Source organism: Perca fluviatilis, chromosome 4, assembly GCF_010015445.1.
Source record: "Perca fluviatilis chromosome 4, GENO_Pfluv_1.0, whole genome shotgun sequence".
Taxonomy (NCBI): Eukaryota; Metazoa; Chordata; class Actinopteri; order Perciformes; family Percidae; genus Perca; species Perca fluviatilis.
The window spans coordinates 17,094,530-17,113,756 of NC_053115.1; the positions used below are offsets into that span (position 1 = coordinate 17,094,530).

The 19,227-nt window shown below is 38.9% G+C and overlaps 2 protein-coding genes across 2 annotated transcripts; one reads left to right on the forward strand and one right to left on the reverse strand.

Moving 5' to 3' along the window:
• Window positions 1-3,167: 3,167 nt before the first annotated feature.
• Window positions 3,168-8,248, forward strand: LOC120558072 (amphoterin-induced protein 1-like). Its single transcript, XM_039798921.1, has 2 exons — window positions 3,168-3,396; window positions 3,764-8,248. Exon 2 carries the CDS (start codon window positions 3,828-3,830, stop codon window positions 5,355-5,357), a length of 1,530 nt encoding a protein of 509 aa, XP_039654855.1. The 5' UTR covers window positions 3,168-3,396; window positions 3,764-3,827; the 3' UTR covers window positions 5,358-8,248.
• A 1,507-nt stretch (window positions 8,249-9,755) lies between these two features.
• LOC120556709 (pepsin A-like) lies at window positions 9,756-16,125 on the reverse strand. The gene is made up of 9 exons (XM_039796390.1): window positions 16,070-16,125; window positions 13,906-14,071; window positions 13,704-13,821; window positions 13,133-13,251; window positions 11,923-12,119; window positions 11,683-11,799; window positions 11,369-11,513; window positions 11,185-11,283; window positions 9,756-10,006 (listed from the first exon to the last, which is right to left on the reverse strand). Exons 1-9 carry the CDS (start codon window positions 16,123-16,125, stop codon window positions 9,881-9,883), a joined length of 1,143 nt encoding a protein of 380 aa, XP_039652324.1. The 3' UTR covers window positions 9,756-9,880.
• Window positions 16,126-19,227: the final 3,102 nt, after the last annotated feature.

Consider the following 19,227-nt stretch of genomic DNA (forward strand, 5'->3'; position numbering starts at 1 on the left):
TTCTTTTGTTTTATTTGCTCTTAGTCTCTTGAGGATTTGGTGTGTTGGGATTTCATGTTTCATTCATTGCGTTTGAGTTTTCTGTGCTTGCACTGTGTGTCCCTGTAGCCCTGCCAAACATGTCTTCCCTTGTACACCTGTGTTATGTCTAGCCTCATCAGCCTGCCTTTGTGTTGCCAGTCCTCATTGTCTTGATACCCAATCTGTGTTTTCCTTCCCTGTCCACTACAGCTGTGCATTGTCTTGTGAAAGCTCCTTGTGTATTTAGTTTGTGTGCTCTCTTTGTCTGGTGTTAGTTTAGCCTGGTCCTACCAGACTCTCGTACATTTCATTTGTACAGAGAGTCTGGCCACTCTCCATTGACAAGTGTTAACTTCCTTGAAGGCGGGTACTCTGATGAAGTTTAAAACTATTTGATCTGCCCAGAGCCACTCTGGATCTACCATAACCAATCGCTAACGTTTGGTCGTGACATTGGCTTAGCATCGCTAGCGTTCACCTTAGCCAACTAATTTACTTTACACCACTAACGGAGCGAGCTGGAAAATTTTCCCGAACCCCGTAGGGAGGAGGGCTACAACATCATGGCCACCAATAAAACTCAGCAAAGATTGTTCTTGCTCGGGCTTTAACTTCTGGATATTCTGCAGCGTTGCCACAATGGACCTAATGGCTTCACTCGCATCTTTCTTCGCCGCAATTACGGAACTACAACTCAAACTAGCGCACAACCTCACCGTCATCGTTCTCAGCCACTCCCTCTGTTCGCTGATTGGACCAGTACAGATTTGACCGGAGAAAACCCAAGAATATACCGCAAACTCAGACGTAGTACTGAAGGAAAATGAAAATTGAGCGGAAGTATGTAGGAGGGCGGAGGCAGGCTAGTGTTAGTTTGTATTTCGTGTCAAAAAGTTCTGCCTGTTTCTTGTGCTCTGTTTTCCATTGTTCCTGTTTTTTCCCTGTTTTGGATGTATTGCCTGCTTGGACTGTAAGTTTATTTAACTCATTAAGTCACTGTCACCTTGCTACCTTCTCATCTCATCTTCTTCTTCTTCATAACCTGCAATTCTTGACCCGTGACAGTAACTCTCAACATGAACCAAATAAACTGCCTTTAAAGGTGCAGTAGGTAAGACTTATAAAAATAACTTTCTGTCATATTTACTGACCCTATGTTCCAGTAGAATTACATGAAGCAGGTAATTAAAAAAAAAATGACACCACAGCAGTGGCACCACCTACAGACTGTAGTGCGATTTGCAAAAATCCACAGCTCCCTGTTCAGATGCACCAATCAGGGCAAGGGGGGGTGTCAATCACTGCTCATGCACACACATTCATTCTTCCTTGTGGGGGGAGGGGCTTAGGAGACCAGTTTGGGCTTTAGCAGAAAAGGGGGAGGGACTGAGAAGTTGTTGATGTTCAAATTTCTGGATCTGAAAAAGTCCTGGATCTTCCCAATCCTACCTACAGCAGCTTTAACCATACATGTGTTTTGTTAGTATTTAAGTCTTCCTTATTGCATGTGACTTATCTCAACAATACAATGAGTGAAGCCAGTATAGTTGCATTAAATGTGGTTCACTGGATTATGTCTAAATTTACAACTATATCCCAAGGCTGCTGGTGTCAATAACTAACACGGTCAGAAGCAAAGCTGGCAACTGTTCTGCATGGGACCTCAGAGGGTCTACTTTGTCACCTGAGTTGTGCTAATTTAATTGAAAATTAGTTTGAGAAAAAGCACACTATAAACTGCTGTGATAAGGCCTTAATGTAGACCTACTGTTGGTCCTGTTTTATTAGCTAATCTAGGGTTCTTGTGTCAAAATCGAATTTTAAAGCAGTTATAGTTGATATTGTTATCATAACAATAAATTAAATGACAATGTGACAACCTGAAAGGGGACACACCTCCACTATAGTGAGTTTAATCTCGTTGGTTAGCTGTTTATCTGCAACTTTACTGTTTTGGTTCACTCTCATCACTCTCATAGCCTTGTTTTCAGCCGCAGCTGTTTTCGGACAAACCCCCCCCCCCCAAAAAAAAAACCCACTGTAGACTACCTGCTCAGCACCAAAAAGCAGAAAGACAGTTAGTGACTAGCTGGTGAAGAGTGGAGCATTTAGCAGAAAACAAGACAGATATTTTCCTCAGAAGTTGGTGGAGACCAAAAACAGAGCTTAAAGAAAATGAATAGAGTGGACACAAACACATCTCTAAATGAATGATAATGTTGCTCTATAACTGCTGGATGTGTAAATATCACAACTGTCCACCATATCAACTTAAAAGCTGATGAGATTTAGCCTAAATGTGGTGTTCACAAGTTGTTTCCGCCAAAAAGACCTTCAGTGTTTTGGTTTTGTGCCTACATGTTGCATTTTCCTAGAATCGTGCATGTAATCAAATTATCACATTGCAAACGTGGAGCCAGGTATAGAAAACTGTACACATTGCACAGAAAGTAGGAGGAAGATAAAAAGCAAGGGCTGAACTCTAACAAAGACAGGCTGGTCAACTCTAGGAGATAACCAGGAAAGAGTGTGAATGACATGATAACTAAATGGTACAAGCAATGCGTCATGTTTAAATCTTACTGATGACTATATTAAAAGTGTTTATCCAGTTCCCAGGATATGAGCTGTTTATGTTAACCACATGCTGATAATGGTCCCTGCACACTGCTGCATGCACATCACGTCCTGTGCTAAAGACTGCTGCAGCTGCAGTTCACACACACAATGGGTGTTTGCCCTGTCCTTCACCAGCATAATAAGATGAACCAGAGGGAAGGACTTCAAAGACATCATCACACTGAATCAGCCATTGGTAGGCTAGTTAATGCGTCCCTGAGGACCCCTCTTTGTTTTAGGAAAAATGCATCAATATAATAATGTAATGAGCACTGGGGAAAGAAAAGTCAAAAGGGACAACCAGCAGTCAGCAATCTGAAGCTCACCTCAAAGACAGTTCATTCCCAGATGTTCCCCCATACTGACAATTAACATTCAACATGTTTAATAAAAATAATGTTATGGCTGTCAGCTTAATAGTAATGCACTGTAAGTGTAATACCACTATTGGGAGAGAGAGAGAGAGAGAGAGAGAGAGAGAGAGAGAGAGAGAGAGAGAGAGAGAGAGAGAGAGAGAGGAAATGGGACACACACCCTGCTCCGCTGTTTGCGCCCCTCAGATCAACTATCAGATGGTTGCATTTCCTCATCAGTGCGGACCGCAGACAGGCTTTTCCGGTCATTCTGTGCGTCCCGGTGATCGCTGCAGCTGCTGTGATGAAGAGGATGAGACTGTCCTGTAGCGGATCATCTCCAAGACCGGACTGTTGACGACTCTCCCCTTTTCTCTTCGGATCTTAAGAAACCGACAAAAAGGTAAAGTCACTAGCGGGCGGGACACTACAGCCTGCTGGGACAAATGTCTCTGACACAGAGGAGATTTAATGATGGTCGGAGGAGGCGGGTGAAACAGTAGGTTACGTTGATAATATTTTAGGATCTTTATAATAGGTCTTTTTAATTAATATGATGCCGAGATGTATCTCGCTAATTCATTAATTTGCGTTATGACGACATGTTTTGCTGACCACCCATAACCTTTTGACTATCTAGTGACCTGTCTGCTGCAATGCACCCCTGGGTGCATTAGAGCATGAGATGATGTGAGCATTAATGGCATAACAGCTTTCATTTGGATTCTCAGTAAAACAGTGCTGATTTATTGATCTCATTGTCCACACAGCTCCATGACTCTCCACTGTGAAGACTAGAACACATCCAGACTGCTAGTTTATAATCCTGACAGGATGGGGGGTTCACTCTGGATTTCCCATGGTGCCACCAAAGTGTTCAGAGGAAGGAGCTTCATCACAGTTCTACCTCTGGCTTTATTGTTGCCAACAGTGAGAGTCAGTGCACAGTTAATAGGAAGCCCTCTGGACTGCAAGACTTGTGTGTGCGCCAGCAACATCGTCAGCTGTTCCAAAATGAATCTAACCAACGTTCCCACCACTCTTCCACAATATACAGCTGTTCTGGACCTCAGCTTCAACACCATCACCAAGCTACGTGCTGAGTGGACCACTAAAACACTCAGCAGACTACACAGTCTGCTGCTGAGCCACAACAGCCTCACCTTCCTCTCCTCTGAGGCGTTTGTGTATGTGACAAAGCTACGTTACTTGGACCTTTCCTCCAATGGCCTCCGCCAGCTGGACGAGTTCATTTTTGAGCCGCTGGAGCACCTGGAGGTGCTGCTGCTTTACAGCAACCGCATCTCTCAGATAGATCGCACTGCCTTCTCTGGCCTCGTCAACCTGCAGAGGCTCTACCTGAGCCAGAACCAGATCTCACGTTTCCCTTTGGAGCTGGTGAAGGAGCGGAGCCGGCTGGAAACTCTTAGACTGCTGGATGTGTCCTCCAACCGAATCAAAGCCCTGCCCCTCTATGAGCTTCAGGCTCTGCCCGCCTGGATCAAGAATGGCCTGTACTTCCACAACAACCCTCTGACCTGCAGCTGTGAGGTGCATGACATGGTGGCACGTTGGTACCTCAAGGGGCTCAGCTCAGCCACGGACTTCAAGGGCAGCCACACATGTGTGTTACCAGGCCAGCAGAAAGAGAAAATGGTCATACTGGACCTGGACAAGGTCTATTTGAACTGCAGTGAGGTCAAAATGATGGACAAAGAAACCTATCTGGAGCAGTTCCTGCTCCTGGACTGTGACACCAGGGAGAAGGACATGATGAAGAGCTGGGTGCTGCCTGGAAACATCCCACTGTCTCCAGCACACAAGACTGCTTTGATGCGTCCAGATGGCAGCCTCCAGATTGGGCCCCTGAAGGCAGAGGACTCAGGGGTGTACACCTGCTATGCCACCAGTGACTCATTTAATGAGACGCTGTATGTATCTGTAATGGTGATTAATTCCACCAAGAGTGGTGGACTGGAGAACCTAAAAACGGCTTATACCACCCTCGTAGCATGTCTGGTCAGTTTAGTTATGGTTCTCATCTACCTCTATCTCACACCCTGCCGCTGCGCCTGTTGTCCAGGTCAGGGCCTGAATAAAAGCGATCCCAGAGACAGCCTCCACTCTTCAACTGTTAGTATCACCCAGACACACGAGGAGACGGGGCAAGAAAGAATGGAAGGCGGGGGCTTCGCCTACAGACATGTGGCCTTTCTGCAACCCAAGGACCAGCTGGAGCAGAACGGGAGGTTGAACCCAATAGGCGAGGAAGACGAGGAGTGGCAGGGGGACAGCAGGGAGAGAAGGAGGTCTGACGCAGAGTCTGTCAGCTCTGTGTGCTCCGATACCCCCATGGTGGTGTAAAAGTCAGCGGCACAGCCTGGAGGGTAAGACAGTGATGGCTCGAACCATGTGGCTATTCCACAGAGCAAGAGTGCAAGAATCAAAAGCTTTAGTTGGCTCTTACAGCTGTTGGCACTGTTACAGTAGCATGTACTGTTAATATATGATAATAATATTATAATATTAGAGCAATGTCTTGATAAAAACAATTTAAAACACCCCCAAAACATTCTGATAATGCAGAGAAATGTGGTTAAAATTATTTGTGACCTAAAATATTTTGATGTATGCATTTATCTCAGTTGTCACACATGATTGCAATTGTTATTTCTATTACGTAACCTAAATCACCTTTTGAAAAATGCAATTAATGCTTCTATTGTTTTCAAATAGTTTTTCGTTTTACTGCAAATCATTGGCTGGCCCTGCAAGAAATTGATATGCAAGTAAAAATACAAGACTTTAAAATATTTAAACTTAAAAAAAGTCCTACTAACTCTTAGCACTAACAGCAGCATGAAAACAGCTTGCTTCTGAATAACCTGAGGCTGTAATTTAAATAAAGGTTATCCAGCTTTTATGCACTGGGGATCACAGCACTACAAAGATTAGAAGTTTTAAAGATGTTGGACAAAGGTTGCTGCTTGAAAGAGAAGCTATTTTTTATGCAGAGTTTGGAGAGTATTAACTCTGCAAGATGTTTAATATTTATGCTATGTTTTACATTCCTGTTTGGTTTTGTCAGCCTTCACAGCACACAATACTGTAAGGATTACTCTTATGCAATTTTATCTATTTATATTATTTTAGATTTGAGTGTGACTTAATGCTCAATTAATAATATTTGTGTTTGCAGTCCTTGAGTGTTTTAAAAAAAAAATACTACTTTGTATGAAAGTCTATTTTAAGTAATTTGAGATTCCGCATAATTACAGAATCATTAACCCAGCCTTTTCTGAAACATTGTATTTTTTACTGTAATTCACTTTATTCAGAAATCATAATTTCTGTCAAATTTAGTTTGAAATGTTTCTCCATAGCAAGAAAAAACAGACAAACAGATAAACCAGACTACATCCAGTGTTGTGGCAGTTATTAATATAACAATGACCACATACACACTGTGGGTATTACTGGCTGATATCTAGTTGTTTACATCAATATAAATACAACTATTTACTGTTAACAGACAAATGTACATGAAATATCGATTTAAGATTAGCCAGTTATTTGACACAGTAAATGTAATTGCACGGTACGTTCCAGGTGACACTGCAAAAAATATGAAACAAAGAAACACCAGAGTTCCAGTAATTGTTAGACAAAGATTTGAATTTCCTGATTGTGTGCTTATTTTAACCATTTTAGGCCTAATATGCAGTAATTCCCATTTTTAAAGAGACTTCATTAGTACATTAACATAACCTGAAGGGTCTGGAAAATCGTCACAGTTAAGCGCTGTCCACTGTCTGTGTACTGTAGCTGCTGCAGATTCCAGGCTCAATTGGCTCTAACTGTTTAGAAAGGGTTTATCATTTTAAAAAAAAAATACTATAATGCCAATTCTAGTTTAGACTGGATACATGCCATGCGCTCAAATTACAAAAATAACCCTACTTTATTGTTACGGTGCAGTGAAAACAATATGTTACAGTTACAGTAATAGCAGCTGGGAAGCATTGCCCAAGGGAAACAACTGAGAGCGAGTACCAAATAGTGAATGCTTCTGGGCATTAGTGCCCAACCCTCAACAAATCACTAAATGCCAGCCAGCCAACCAGCCAGCCAGCAGTCTCATAAACACAGTCAGAAATAGCAGCTAGTTGTGCAACCAACACAGGCTGCCTGACGCAGACGAAATAGCAAGAAGTAGCAGATTTCAAACACGTCTTAATTTCAGTTACGTTTCTGAAATACCTTTCGATTGTTGATTTTAGAGGCTCACATCATAACTTGAATGGTGTGAGAACAAAATGGTATATGCCCACAAGGATATAAATCAGGAAATAACAGAAAATAGAGACCCGTACAAATAATGTTATCACAAACTTAAAGTCACTTTGGCTCCGTTATTGATAAATGGTGGTCACAGAACACAGTTTAAAGTAACACTACTGGGGTGGCCTCTAGCTCACCCAGTAAGAGCGTCCGCCCCATGGCGGCTGAGTCCCGCAGCGGTGCGGGTTCAAATCCGACCTGCTGCCCCTTGCTGCATGTCATCCCCCATCTCTCTCCCCCTTTTCCCTTTTCTATCCACTGTCACTCTATAATAAAGGGAAAAGCCCCCAAAAAAGAATCTTTAAATTAACGCTACTAATAAAAATATAAACATAATTATTAATATTACTAATTAAATAATAATAAAAGTGTGAAGCAATTTAACAGCAAAACAAACCATTCCCAGATGATAGATGTAGCATGTACAGTAAATGTACTTTTAGTTTGAAGGAACCATTGTTTTTATGCGGTGACTTCTCATGGTGCCTTTTCAAGATAATTTAGGTGACTCAACACCTTTAATAAATGTATCTGTGGGAATTATAGCACTAAAATAGTCATGACATCGTGAGCCTGGTCTAATAGTATTATAAGCTACATCATGAGAAACTTCATTGACTTGTATCTCTCAAAAGGGGAGGATATCTACTGTATGCTAATGTTGTACATATGTCTTTTTCCATCTAAAACTGACTCATTATAACCAAAGACTAAGTTACATGCTAAGAATGAATAATCTACATGTTCATTGTTCACAGTTATATTGTCATTAGTATGTTGAGGTTACCTTCTGTGTTAAGCCACAAACTTGTATATAATATATGCAATCCTGTATAAGGACATATTATTTTCTGTATCTTGTCTATTATTGTATTGTTCCTGTATTTCATAAACTACAAAAATATGGCAACAAAGAGTGAATGATGTCCGTTATATTCCTGTAAGGTGAATGCACAGAACTTTAAAGAGAAGAAAAGAAAGTTAAAGGAATAGTTCAACATTTTGGAAATACACTTATTCACTTCACAACTCTTAGTGATATCAATCTTCTCGTCTGTCTGCAAGAAAGTGACTAAGCTATTTCCCAAAATGTCAATCCATTCCTTAAACTGCGTAGTGCTCCAGATGTGACAGAACAGATATGATGATGACCTGATTTTGACATCTGTTTAGGCTAATATCAGTTTGTGTATCACACTAATGACACAGCCTTGTTCACTTAAGGGTGAAACGGGAGACCACACAGCTCGCTGGAGCGGAAACCGAACACGCAGGGAGTCTTATTTTATTGCACCTGTATCTCAAACTTACTTACTTTTGGCAACATTCGGTGCCGCTGGCTTCTCACCCTTATTTGGCTTGTTGACCACAGGATCTCCCTGAGCAGAGCACTCTGGTCTGTATTATTCTCCTCTGCCAGGACAGAACAGTCAGTTCTCGGTAATCAGTATTATATTGGCCTCCTGATGTTAGACGTCAAATTTAGTTCTCACAGTTCCGTTAAAAGACTCATATCTTTACGTTTGTGTAGTTGTAGCAATAATCATTATCATTGTGTGGAAGATGCTACATCACAGTTATTCATGTGTCAGTGCAGAAAATGTGTGCAGAATCATTATTCAGAGTTACTGCTTTGTAAAGAAGCTGGTCCATCTCTCTGACAGACGCTGCAGTGTGAAACCTAACCAGCTGTCCTGCAGCCCCTCTGCAGGATGAATGATTGAAGAGGTCTGCAGGGATGTCCGTGCTTCCTGTTTCTGCTGTCATCATGTTACCATGTTTACCCACAGTACATGCAACAGTAGCCAGGTGTGTGTAACTAGATTGAACCATGTGGAAAATGCACTGCAGCAATGCAGCATTTACACTGAATTTAGAGTTTAAAAGTATTTCATTATTAAAATGTTAAATGAAAAAAAAAGCTTCAATAAAAGAGCTCATAGGAGGTATGAGTGGGTTAATGATCTCTGTGTGCATGCACGTGTTGAAATGGAAAAGAGCTGAATGACTCATCCCTGTAAATCACAGGTTATAATTAGAACAAATGCAGCAGCCTAAAGAAAATCTCAGATCACTTAACATCACAGATGGCATTAATGTAAGCCGGCGCCTGTTGACAATGAATGACTGGCGGCTCTGTGTTTTAGAGACTGAATTCTAAGTAAGATGACTCATCCACTCCTCAGGCCCCTCCCAGGAGAATCACATGAATGGTGAAGTGACTGAATGTGCAGCACACAGAGTTCTCTGCCATCCAGTGGCCACCAAAGCACAGCTCCACATTGGAGAAAAACATGTAGAATTTTATAGAAATACTTTACAGGCATTTGAATCCCTGAATTCCTCCTTTAAATCAAAGACACACTGACTTTAAGGTCTGAAAGGTATTATTTTATTAGTTTCCTTCACAGATATGAAGGCTTTTACAGGTATCGTGGTGATACAAAATAAAGTAAATTAGTTTCTTAATATCGCAGACTTTCAGACTAGAGCCTTAGGCAAATGGCTAATATCGTTTTTAAACTGGCCCAGCTTTTCACATGCATTTACACAGCCTGAGCAAAGCCCACCCTGTTGTTGTTGATGTCGAAGGCGGTGTAGAACTGCTGCATGAAGACCTCACCCAGGATCCAGGTGCCAGATGCAAACCCTGTTCTGCACCCAGAGGCAGACTGAAGAGAGAGGACAGAGAGCAGCTTAATCACCTTAGGTTATATAAATACTGGAACATATAAATAAATCTGCAGAGGCTACTTTTTAAAGTTTTTTTATTGATGAAAATCTGGTACCACTTTCTAATATTGCATCCATAAAGGGTTTCCATGTTGCAACTAATGCATTTTGAAGGATGTACTTTGTAGTGCTATTGAACTGTATTGTATAATCTTACCGTTATTAAGAATACCCTCATTGATGCAAATGGTGTGGACAAAATAATAAAAACACCTGGCAGTATAACAGAATAGAAAACTGAACATTATAACCATAGAAATAAAATCCATTTTATTTCTATGATTATAACCTTTTAGCTAAAACTAATAACTAATGCAGTAAACTGGCAACTGAATGTTTAGTAGACATACCAATCGCACCTTTATATATGTAGTTTCTGGAACAGCTCATGCCTGTATATAATAGCTATGCACATGTTTAAGTTTGCCTGTATTTGTTTAGGTTGAAATCTCAGTGTATGCTAGCTGTATGCTTGTGTCTTATTCATCCTGTAAATTTGTTCTCTACCCTTTTTTTATGCATATTGAGATCTACTGAGAACTGGAGTCAACTTAGTGTCAACATACTTACATTTGATTCTGATTTTTATTCATATAGCTATAAATCATTCAGAAAAATGAAAAATAAAAAATAGGTAAACAGGCTTTGTCTAAGACCATTTCCTCAACCATGTACGTCTGGAAATGAGCTGCAGAACATCCATACCATAACCCATTTATCGTTCATGCCAATAATAAAGGGTTATGGATTTATCACCTTATCAATACCCATCAAGTCTTGAGTTGAGTATATAAACGGCTTGGTAATAGACAGATTTGTATTGCAGATGCCCTGCAGTGTTCGTCCTGATTAAATAAAGATCTAAAAAGACAAGGCAAGTTATACTGGTGGAGGATATACATTGCTAAAAAGAATTTCTCAAAACCTGGCAATCTATAAGTTGTCCATATTAATGAATTATTAATACTCTATAAAGCAAACATTGCTCTAATAATGGCTTAAATTATTCATGGCTTAATAAATGATTTATAAACATTGATGAAGCCACTAACTATTAACTCTTTAAGTATGCCTTAGAAAGTGGTACCACACATCACTTTGTGCTTAAAACACAAACCTTGATGACGTAGGCTGATGGAGGGAGAGCGAAGCTGTAGCCGTTTATGTTGAACACAATGTCTGGCAAGAGATCTGTGTTACTGCAGCTCAGAGCAGCCTGAGAGACAGACAAACAAAAATGTTAAACCCAGAACAAGTCACTAAACATATTTAATATTATACAAAACATTCAAAACACTTACATCACCATACTGATCTGAGAAAGCTCCCAACCAACCGTTGATGTTGTTAATATCTTTGCTAGGGCCGATGATGAAAGAAGTACCAGAGTCCACTGATGCTGCACAACTCCCTGAGCATGCAACAGTGTTCCCATTGATGGTGATGCTGCAACATAAAGGAAGTATCGATAAAAATACATCTGTTACATTCATCAGAGGCAAGAAGAAGACCTCCAAATAATGTCAATTGTGAAGTGGCTATATTGTGTTTAAAAAAACAACAAACAAAAAAAACATTTAAAACATGGACATTTAAACATGAAAAGGCAAACTACCTTTGTATTTGAATGTTCCAAAAGTTAGTGGCCTGATACAGGGGGATCCACTGGATGCTTCCAGTGTAATACAAGGAATCAGTTCCTCCCAGAATTAACATACTGCCCTCTATAGAACTGGAGGCACAGATATTGTTTGTAAGAAGATGAGAGCACTGCACCATTCATAAAAACACCATCTTGCACATGAGAAAGATTTTCGGTATCATGTTTCTGTTTGTGATTCAAATAAGACCTCACCGGCTCAGGTACATGGAGAACATGTTCTGTGGGATTTTGCCCTGGTTCCATATGTTGTTAAATATAGGTGTGCCTCCTTCATGTGACAAGCCAGGGAAGGCCAGACCAAGAATCCCATCCCAGGGTACAAAGCCCAGGAAAGCTTCCTCTGTTACAGTGAGGCCGAATATCTGGTGCTCCACGTAGAGATTGCTTATCTGATAGCCAAAATGTAACATCAGTTTTCATGTTTTTTAGGGAAGTGCAAGTACAGAACAGATCAGATACGGCATGGTACATACATTGTGTACGTCAGCAGCATTGGTGGAAGAAGTACTCGGATCCTTTACTTAAGTAGTAAAACACCGATATGTTAATGTAAAAAAAAAGGTAACCAAAATGTACTTAAAGTATCAAAACTAAAAGTACTTGATCTGCAAATTCTATGTTTTTGTTATGAATCAATGCAGAAGTATCAGTCGATTTGGAACTAGTTTTAACTACTTTATAGAACTATGTAAAGTTCTGTATTTAATTTCCAGTGGGTCCTAACCTAAGGGCCCCCCCCCTCCGGTTTTCCCCACCACATAAAAAAAACCAGCTGATGTGTGGTGAGTGTCTGGGGTTGTAAGGCTGCCGTGCATCACCCAGGTGAGTGCTACACATTGGGGGTGTTAGAGAGTAGTCCTCCCCCCTGAAGTGCTTTGAGTGTCTATGACAAAGCACTATATAAAATGTAAAGTATTATTATTATTATTATTATTATTATTATAATAAGCTTATCTGGTTTGTTTCATGTAAAATGTTAATTAGAAATGTAACTAATTGTAACTTTCAAATAAACATTGTGCAGCAAAAAGTATAATGTTTCACTCTGAAATTTTAGTAAAGATTTAGTTACATTCCTAAAGGTTAAAGAAGCGAGTTTGTGATCGGGAGGTTGTCGGTTCAATCCCCAGACCGACAGGATAAAATCTGGGTGGGGAAAGTGAAAGAGCAGTGCTTGTCCCTCCCTCATTACCACCACTGAGGTGCCCTTGAGCAAGGTGGAGCTGCTCAGTTGCCATCAGATCAGACTGTGGCTGTACTGGGCAGCTTCCAGGTATGAATGTGTGAATGTGACAGGTCGTCGTTGCAAATGAGAATATGTTCTCAATCGACTTGACTGGATAAATAAAGGTTAAAAACAAAACAAAAATGGCCAGCAGCAAAGTGAATGTTTAATCCTCACCTTTATGAGATCATATCCAGTACTCCCTGCTGCATATCCACTGCCGTATGAGACGGAGAAAGTCTTTGCGCCGGCCTGAAAAGTGGAGGATGCTGAGCTGTTGAACTTCACATGTTTGTCTAGTGACAGAGAGAGAGAGACATTTCATTACTTTTTTTCTGTTTACAAAAAGGCACCTCAAATTGATATGTGCAAGAATAAGCACATATCAATTCAGCAATATAGTAAGAATTAGGGCTGAAAATAACAATTCTTTTGATTATTGATTAATCGTTTTTGTCTACAGAATTCTCCCAAAAGTAGTAAAAATGCTCATAATTTCCCAGAGGCCAAGGGGACATATTTAAAATTACTTGCTTCATACGACAAATATTTCAAAACCAGAAGATATTCAGGTTACTATCCTATATCACACAAAAACTCAAATCCTCACATTTGAGAGAAGAACCAGCAAATGTTTAGCATTTTTGGTTGAAAAATGACTGTAACAATAAATCAATAGGTGGCCTGTAACACAGAATCATCATTATGTTAACTTATTCTGACCATGTACCTTTATCATTATACTCACCACAAGCAGAGCTGGTGCAGCTGATGGAGGGAACCCACAGGTCAGAGGAGCCGGTGTCAAAGAGAACTTTAAAGAACTGAGGTGGAGTCCCAATGCCAATCTTGCCATAGTATGTTGTCTTTGACCAAAATAAAATGATTTACTCTGTTTATGTATTTCATGATTGCACAGGACAGATATACAGAGGTTACATGCTACTTACATCTGGGTCAAAGGTCATGGGCACCACACTCTGCTCATTCCTGGGGAGAAACTTTGCTGCTGGCTTGTGTGGAAACTTCCTCCTGTAGTCTTCGAACAGGCCTCTCTCCTCCAGCTGCTGCCTGGCTGACTTCCCTCTCATTACGGGAATCCTGAGCAGGCAGTTTGATAGTTATCTGGAAGCATACTCACAAACATTTTTTTTTTTTAAATATGTCAGACCTCATAACTTATCCTAATAAGGAGTTTCAGTCTGGGAGTGATCTAGGGAAGTAGAACGGGAAAATAAACTAAAGTGTTCTTCTGAGCTACAAAAGGTAAAGGGCTCGTCTCAGAGGGGGGCTGATCATAAATGGCTGGATTTAAGTACATAACACTTTTATCCAAAGCTTTTTACAGAAATAGTCTGAGAAACTATTAAATAAAAAATTAAAAAAATAAATTGTCTGTGACAATTTAAAGAAGCTCTTGACTATTTATAAGATAGTCTGTGACACTTTGAAGAAGTTACACTTTAAAGAAGCTCTTGACTACTTATAAAAAAAACTGTCTGTGACACTTTAAACAAGCTCTTGACTATTTAGAGACGGACTGCAGAAGACATAAAATAGTAAATAGTCTGTGACACCCTAAGAGAGTTCTTGACTATTAAGAGATGTTTGTCTGCAGGGCTGTCCCAGGTTTTTACGAAGTTTTGCCAAAGAAATAACCTCGCCTTGTGGTGATAATCACATTGTACATTGTACGATAAAACAGGATTGGATGAGAAAACAGAGAAAAAGAGCTCCGTGGGTCGCTGATGACTGGCTATCCAGGGATCAAAAATCACCTGCCTCATACCTCTAACCTTAAAGAGGTATTTCAGAGAGAAGGGGGTCAGGACAGCGGAGCCCTCTTGACTGTTTTCCACTCCGATCAAAAACGAACAGGAAGAGATTTCAAGCAGTACGGGTACAAGATCTATATAAAGTTTAGATATGTTTAGATACATACTGTAAAATGTTATAAATGAAAATGTCTATTGTATATTTACAGGCCTGTTCTACACATCACTGATGAAAACAGGAAGAGATTTCAAGCAGTACGGGTACAAGATAAAATTGTTTCATTCATTGATATCTTTAAAACCCTGCTGCTTTAAGAAAAATCAAAATGTACTGAATAATGAAAAGAATGCCTTAAGCCTCAAACCACAAAGACATTTCACATAAACAACAGGTGACTAATGATCCCAATAAGTGTGTACTGTATATGCAATTTTGTGTCTATATAAAGTTTAGATATGTTTAGATACATACTGTAAAATGTTATAGATGAAAATGTCTATTGTATATTTACAGGCCTGTTCTACACATCACTGATGAAAACAGGAAGAGATTTCAAGCAGTATGGGTACAAGATAAAATTGTTTCATTCATTGATATCTTTAAAACCCTGCTGCTTTAAGAAAAACTTCCACCCCAATTTGGCATCATGTACTGCACTGTACATTTTATTCTTGTCTTTTAATGTTTTTTAATTGTTTTTGTTTTCTAACTGCTTTTTACATTTTATTCTTGTCTTTTAATGCTTTTAAATTGTTTTTAATTGTTTTCTAACTGCTCTTTAATATTTTATGTAAAGCACTTTGAATTGCCTTGTTGCTGAAATGTGCTATACAAATAAAGCTGCCTTGCCTTTTACAATTTGCCTGTCATTCACACTGACGGCTGGGTGCTACTGTCACTAGTTCAACATTTTTATGGTGGAGTTTCTACTGTTTAGAGTATTACACATTTCTATTTGTGTGAATGGTGTTTCTATTCTCTGATAAAAAAAAATCTGAAACTCTTAAACCTTCATAGGCCATTCATAGAGGTGAAAGCACAATCTGAATAATTATTTCTGAAACAGTTCTGCCATGTCATTTTCCCTCTTGTCTTAAATTCCTGGCAAAACTTACCAGGATTTCATTATTTTAAATATATTTTCAAACATTGTTTTAAAATAAATCTTCACGAGCATCATCACTCTATTCTATTCTAAATTTCATCACTAACTCTTTCAAATGTTACAGCTATTGACACTGTCAGCAACACTCTCAGCAACGCACACTTAAAAACAAAAAATACATTAACCAGCATATTTTCATTTTACCATAGGTGAATGTTTGTTGTATATCTTACCTGAGAATTCCCTGCGATACAGCCAAGAAGGCCAGAAACACAAAGGCGGACTTCATTATTTCTAAAACCCAATAAAGAGCTCACAGAAGTGCAGGTGGTGTTTTTATACAGAGGTCAAAACTAGTCTCAACTCCTTTTTACAGTAACACTTAGAGGAGCTCATCTGATAAGAAACCACTTTACAGAGTCGAATGAGTGAATTTAGATAAAGGAAACAATAGGCACAGAGTATGTTTTTCCTAATGTGCTTTAATCTAATGGCAATCATCTATGTGTTAAGAACATGTGAGTTTACGCAGGTCTTTAATCAAAGTAAACTTGGACCAGATATCAGCATCAAAGGCAACACACCCAAATAAATAGTGTTAATATGTTGTTGGATAGAAATAGCTAAATAATGAGTTTCACCTTTTCCATTGACTGATTGTTAATAATGTATCCAAATGTACTGAATAATGAAAAGAATGCCTTAAGCCTTAAACCACAAAAAGACATTTCACATAAACAACAGGTGACTAATGATCCCAATAAGTGTGTACTGTATATGCAATTTTGTGTCTATATAAAGTTTAGATATGTTTAGATACATACTGTAAAATGTTATAGATGGAAATGTCTATTGTATATTTACAGGCCTGTTCTACACATCACTGATGAAAACAAACCTACAGCTTTATTAAAATATGTGATTTTTAATCATCTGGTGTTAATCTGTGTGATAAAAGATCAATCCATTTTAAATGAATAAGGGGTTGTCTAGTTCTGTGTTTTGGTTTATGTGGTGGGGAAATGGATTTTATTGGAGCAGATTTCTACAATTGAACAAAAAAAAAGGTTTCCCTGTGTCAGGCTTTGAAGTTGCCATGTACAACATCAAATTTACTTTAGCAAGACAATTAGGAATTGAAAAGTGCTCCTTTCATTTGATATGGTCAACTTAAAGAAATCTGCAGTTTTCATTGTAGCATCTTCTCCCAAACTCACACGTATGTACGTTTTATAAGTGGTGAAGGACCGGTAAGGTTTGACCTTTCCCAGACGGCAGTCTGAACGCATTTCTGTTGACTTCTCTCATCTACTGCGTGTCCTTACAGAAAGGAAAAGTAAAGTACTACTTAATACAGCAACTTTAAAGGTCCTGCTGTACCGAGTAATAGCGTACAGTCACAGTGAGGGGTGTTTTCTTTCTAAGTATTAATGGCTCTTAAAAGATAAAGAGTAAATGCCCGTAGACCAAATGTTGATATTAGTGAGAAAGAAGTTTAATATCTCATAAAATTCCTCACCCGTCAACCATAAATCAACTGGACAAGCTTATCGCATTACTTATTTAAAAAAAAAAAAATGATACTGTATCATTTTTCCCTCTAGGCATGTCTTCTGTCCGTGTGCTATGGCAGTTTAATATCGCACCATCTAACTCTGCCCTCTAGAGGACTGAGGGTCTAAAGACCAGAACAGACCACTCGTGGAAAAAAAAAAGACAAAACGTCAGAAAGTGTTTAGAGAATAGCTGCTTTTATTCAAGCACAGATCAAATGCAACTTACATTATTAATATAAAATACTAAAAGGTGCATAGTTTAAAACAATTTTAAACTGTACTCACCGAGGCAGTTTCTCATCTGATGAATTCCTTGAATGTGCAACAGCTTTTCAGTGTGCACTCATAACGTCAGAGTTCACTGAAGCTGTGTACAGTAGAGCTCATTCAGTCACACTGCAGGTAAATAGGAGTCTTTTAAAGAGGACACAGAAGGGCTTTTTTCCTTTCCTGCCTCCATACTGAGGTGACAACCTGAAATACTAACATTTTTTATTTAAAATATTTAAATAAAATAAAAAAGTATAGAGAGTAATACAAACATTTAAAAAGATAAAACGTTATACCATATTGTATTCACAATTATATAATCATCTTCGGGTTAGTCCTACATTTAGGTAGCTATCTCACACACAAACTTTCTGAAAGACACTTTAAACAGGACCAAGACATTTCTTTTATAAAGTGTACCTAATTTTGACTCAACGACTCACACTAATAATACATACACAGTAAATACAGCATAGGATGTTTATCGGTGCTTTGTTTTAAACTCGTTTAGTTCATTGACAGTTTTTGTCAGAGTCACAGGCAGCGTTCTTTTCTCAAACACGGGAAAGGAACAAGAAAGTCTGAACTAAGAACAGTGAAGTAGGCGCCGACTGTGTTGCAAACACCTTGAAAAGCTAACAGGTATTTGATTAAGTAAAACCTCAATAACTTCTATGGTAATGCACATTTACGGTGTATCCCTCATATACAGTAAACAGCCCACTGTATGATGCATTATACCACTTTCATTGTCCCAGAGGAGGTTGTTCCTCTGCCTGTTTAACACCATCAGAACCAGTGATGACTCCGTTTGTTCTCATCGTGTGCTCCTACTGAGGAGTGATTTTAAGTCCTCTAAACCTTTTATGCCCCGAAAGCTTAAATATTATTTCTTAATAATGAATTGCCATACGTTGAAATAGCTTACTTAAACTAAAAATTTTAACAAAGCTAGATGGGTTGGATGATGTAAAAACGGATTGATGAAGTCCATAATAATTTGAGAAATATTCACTTAACCATCTTCTATTTCTTCCTGTTTGCTAATGCAGCGTTACCATGTTTGGCATATAAAGTCATATTATTGTAGGGCTGCAACTAACGATTATTTTCATAGTCGATTAATCTGTTGAATATTTTCTCGATTATTCGATTAGTTCTTTGGTCTATAAAATGTCAGAAAATGTGGATCAGTGTTTCCCAAAAGCCCAAGAGGACGTCCTCAAATGTCTTGTTTTGTCCACAACTCAAAGATATTCAGTTTACTGTCACAGAGGAGAGAAGAAACTAGAACATATTCACATTTTAGAAGCTGGAATCAAAGAATTTTTACTTTTGTCTTAAAAAATTACGCAAACCGACTAATTGATTATCAAAATAGTTGGTGATTAATTCAAGAGTTGACAACTAATCGATTTATCGATTAGTCTTTGCAGCTCTATATTGTCTTCTTAACATTATTTTGCAGTAGCTAATGTTTCAGTAATTCAAGCAGAGACTATTTGGCCTTTTGTGTTTACAAGTTTTCTTTTGTTGCTACTTATTTACACTCAGCTATGACCACT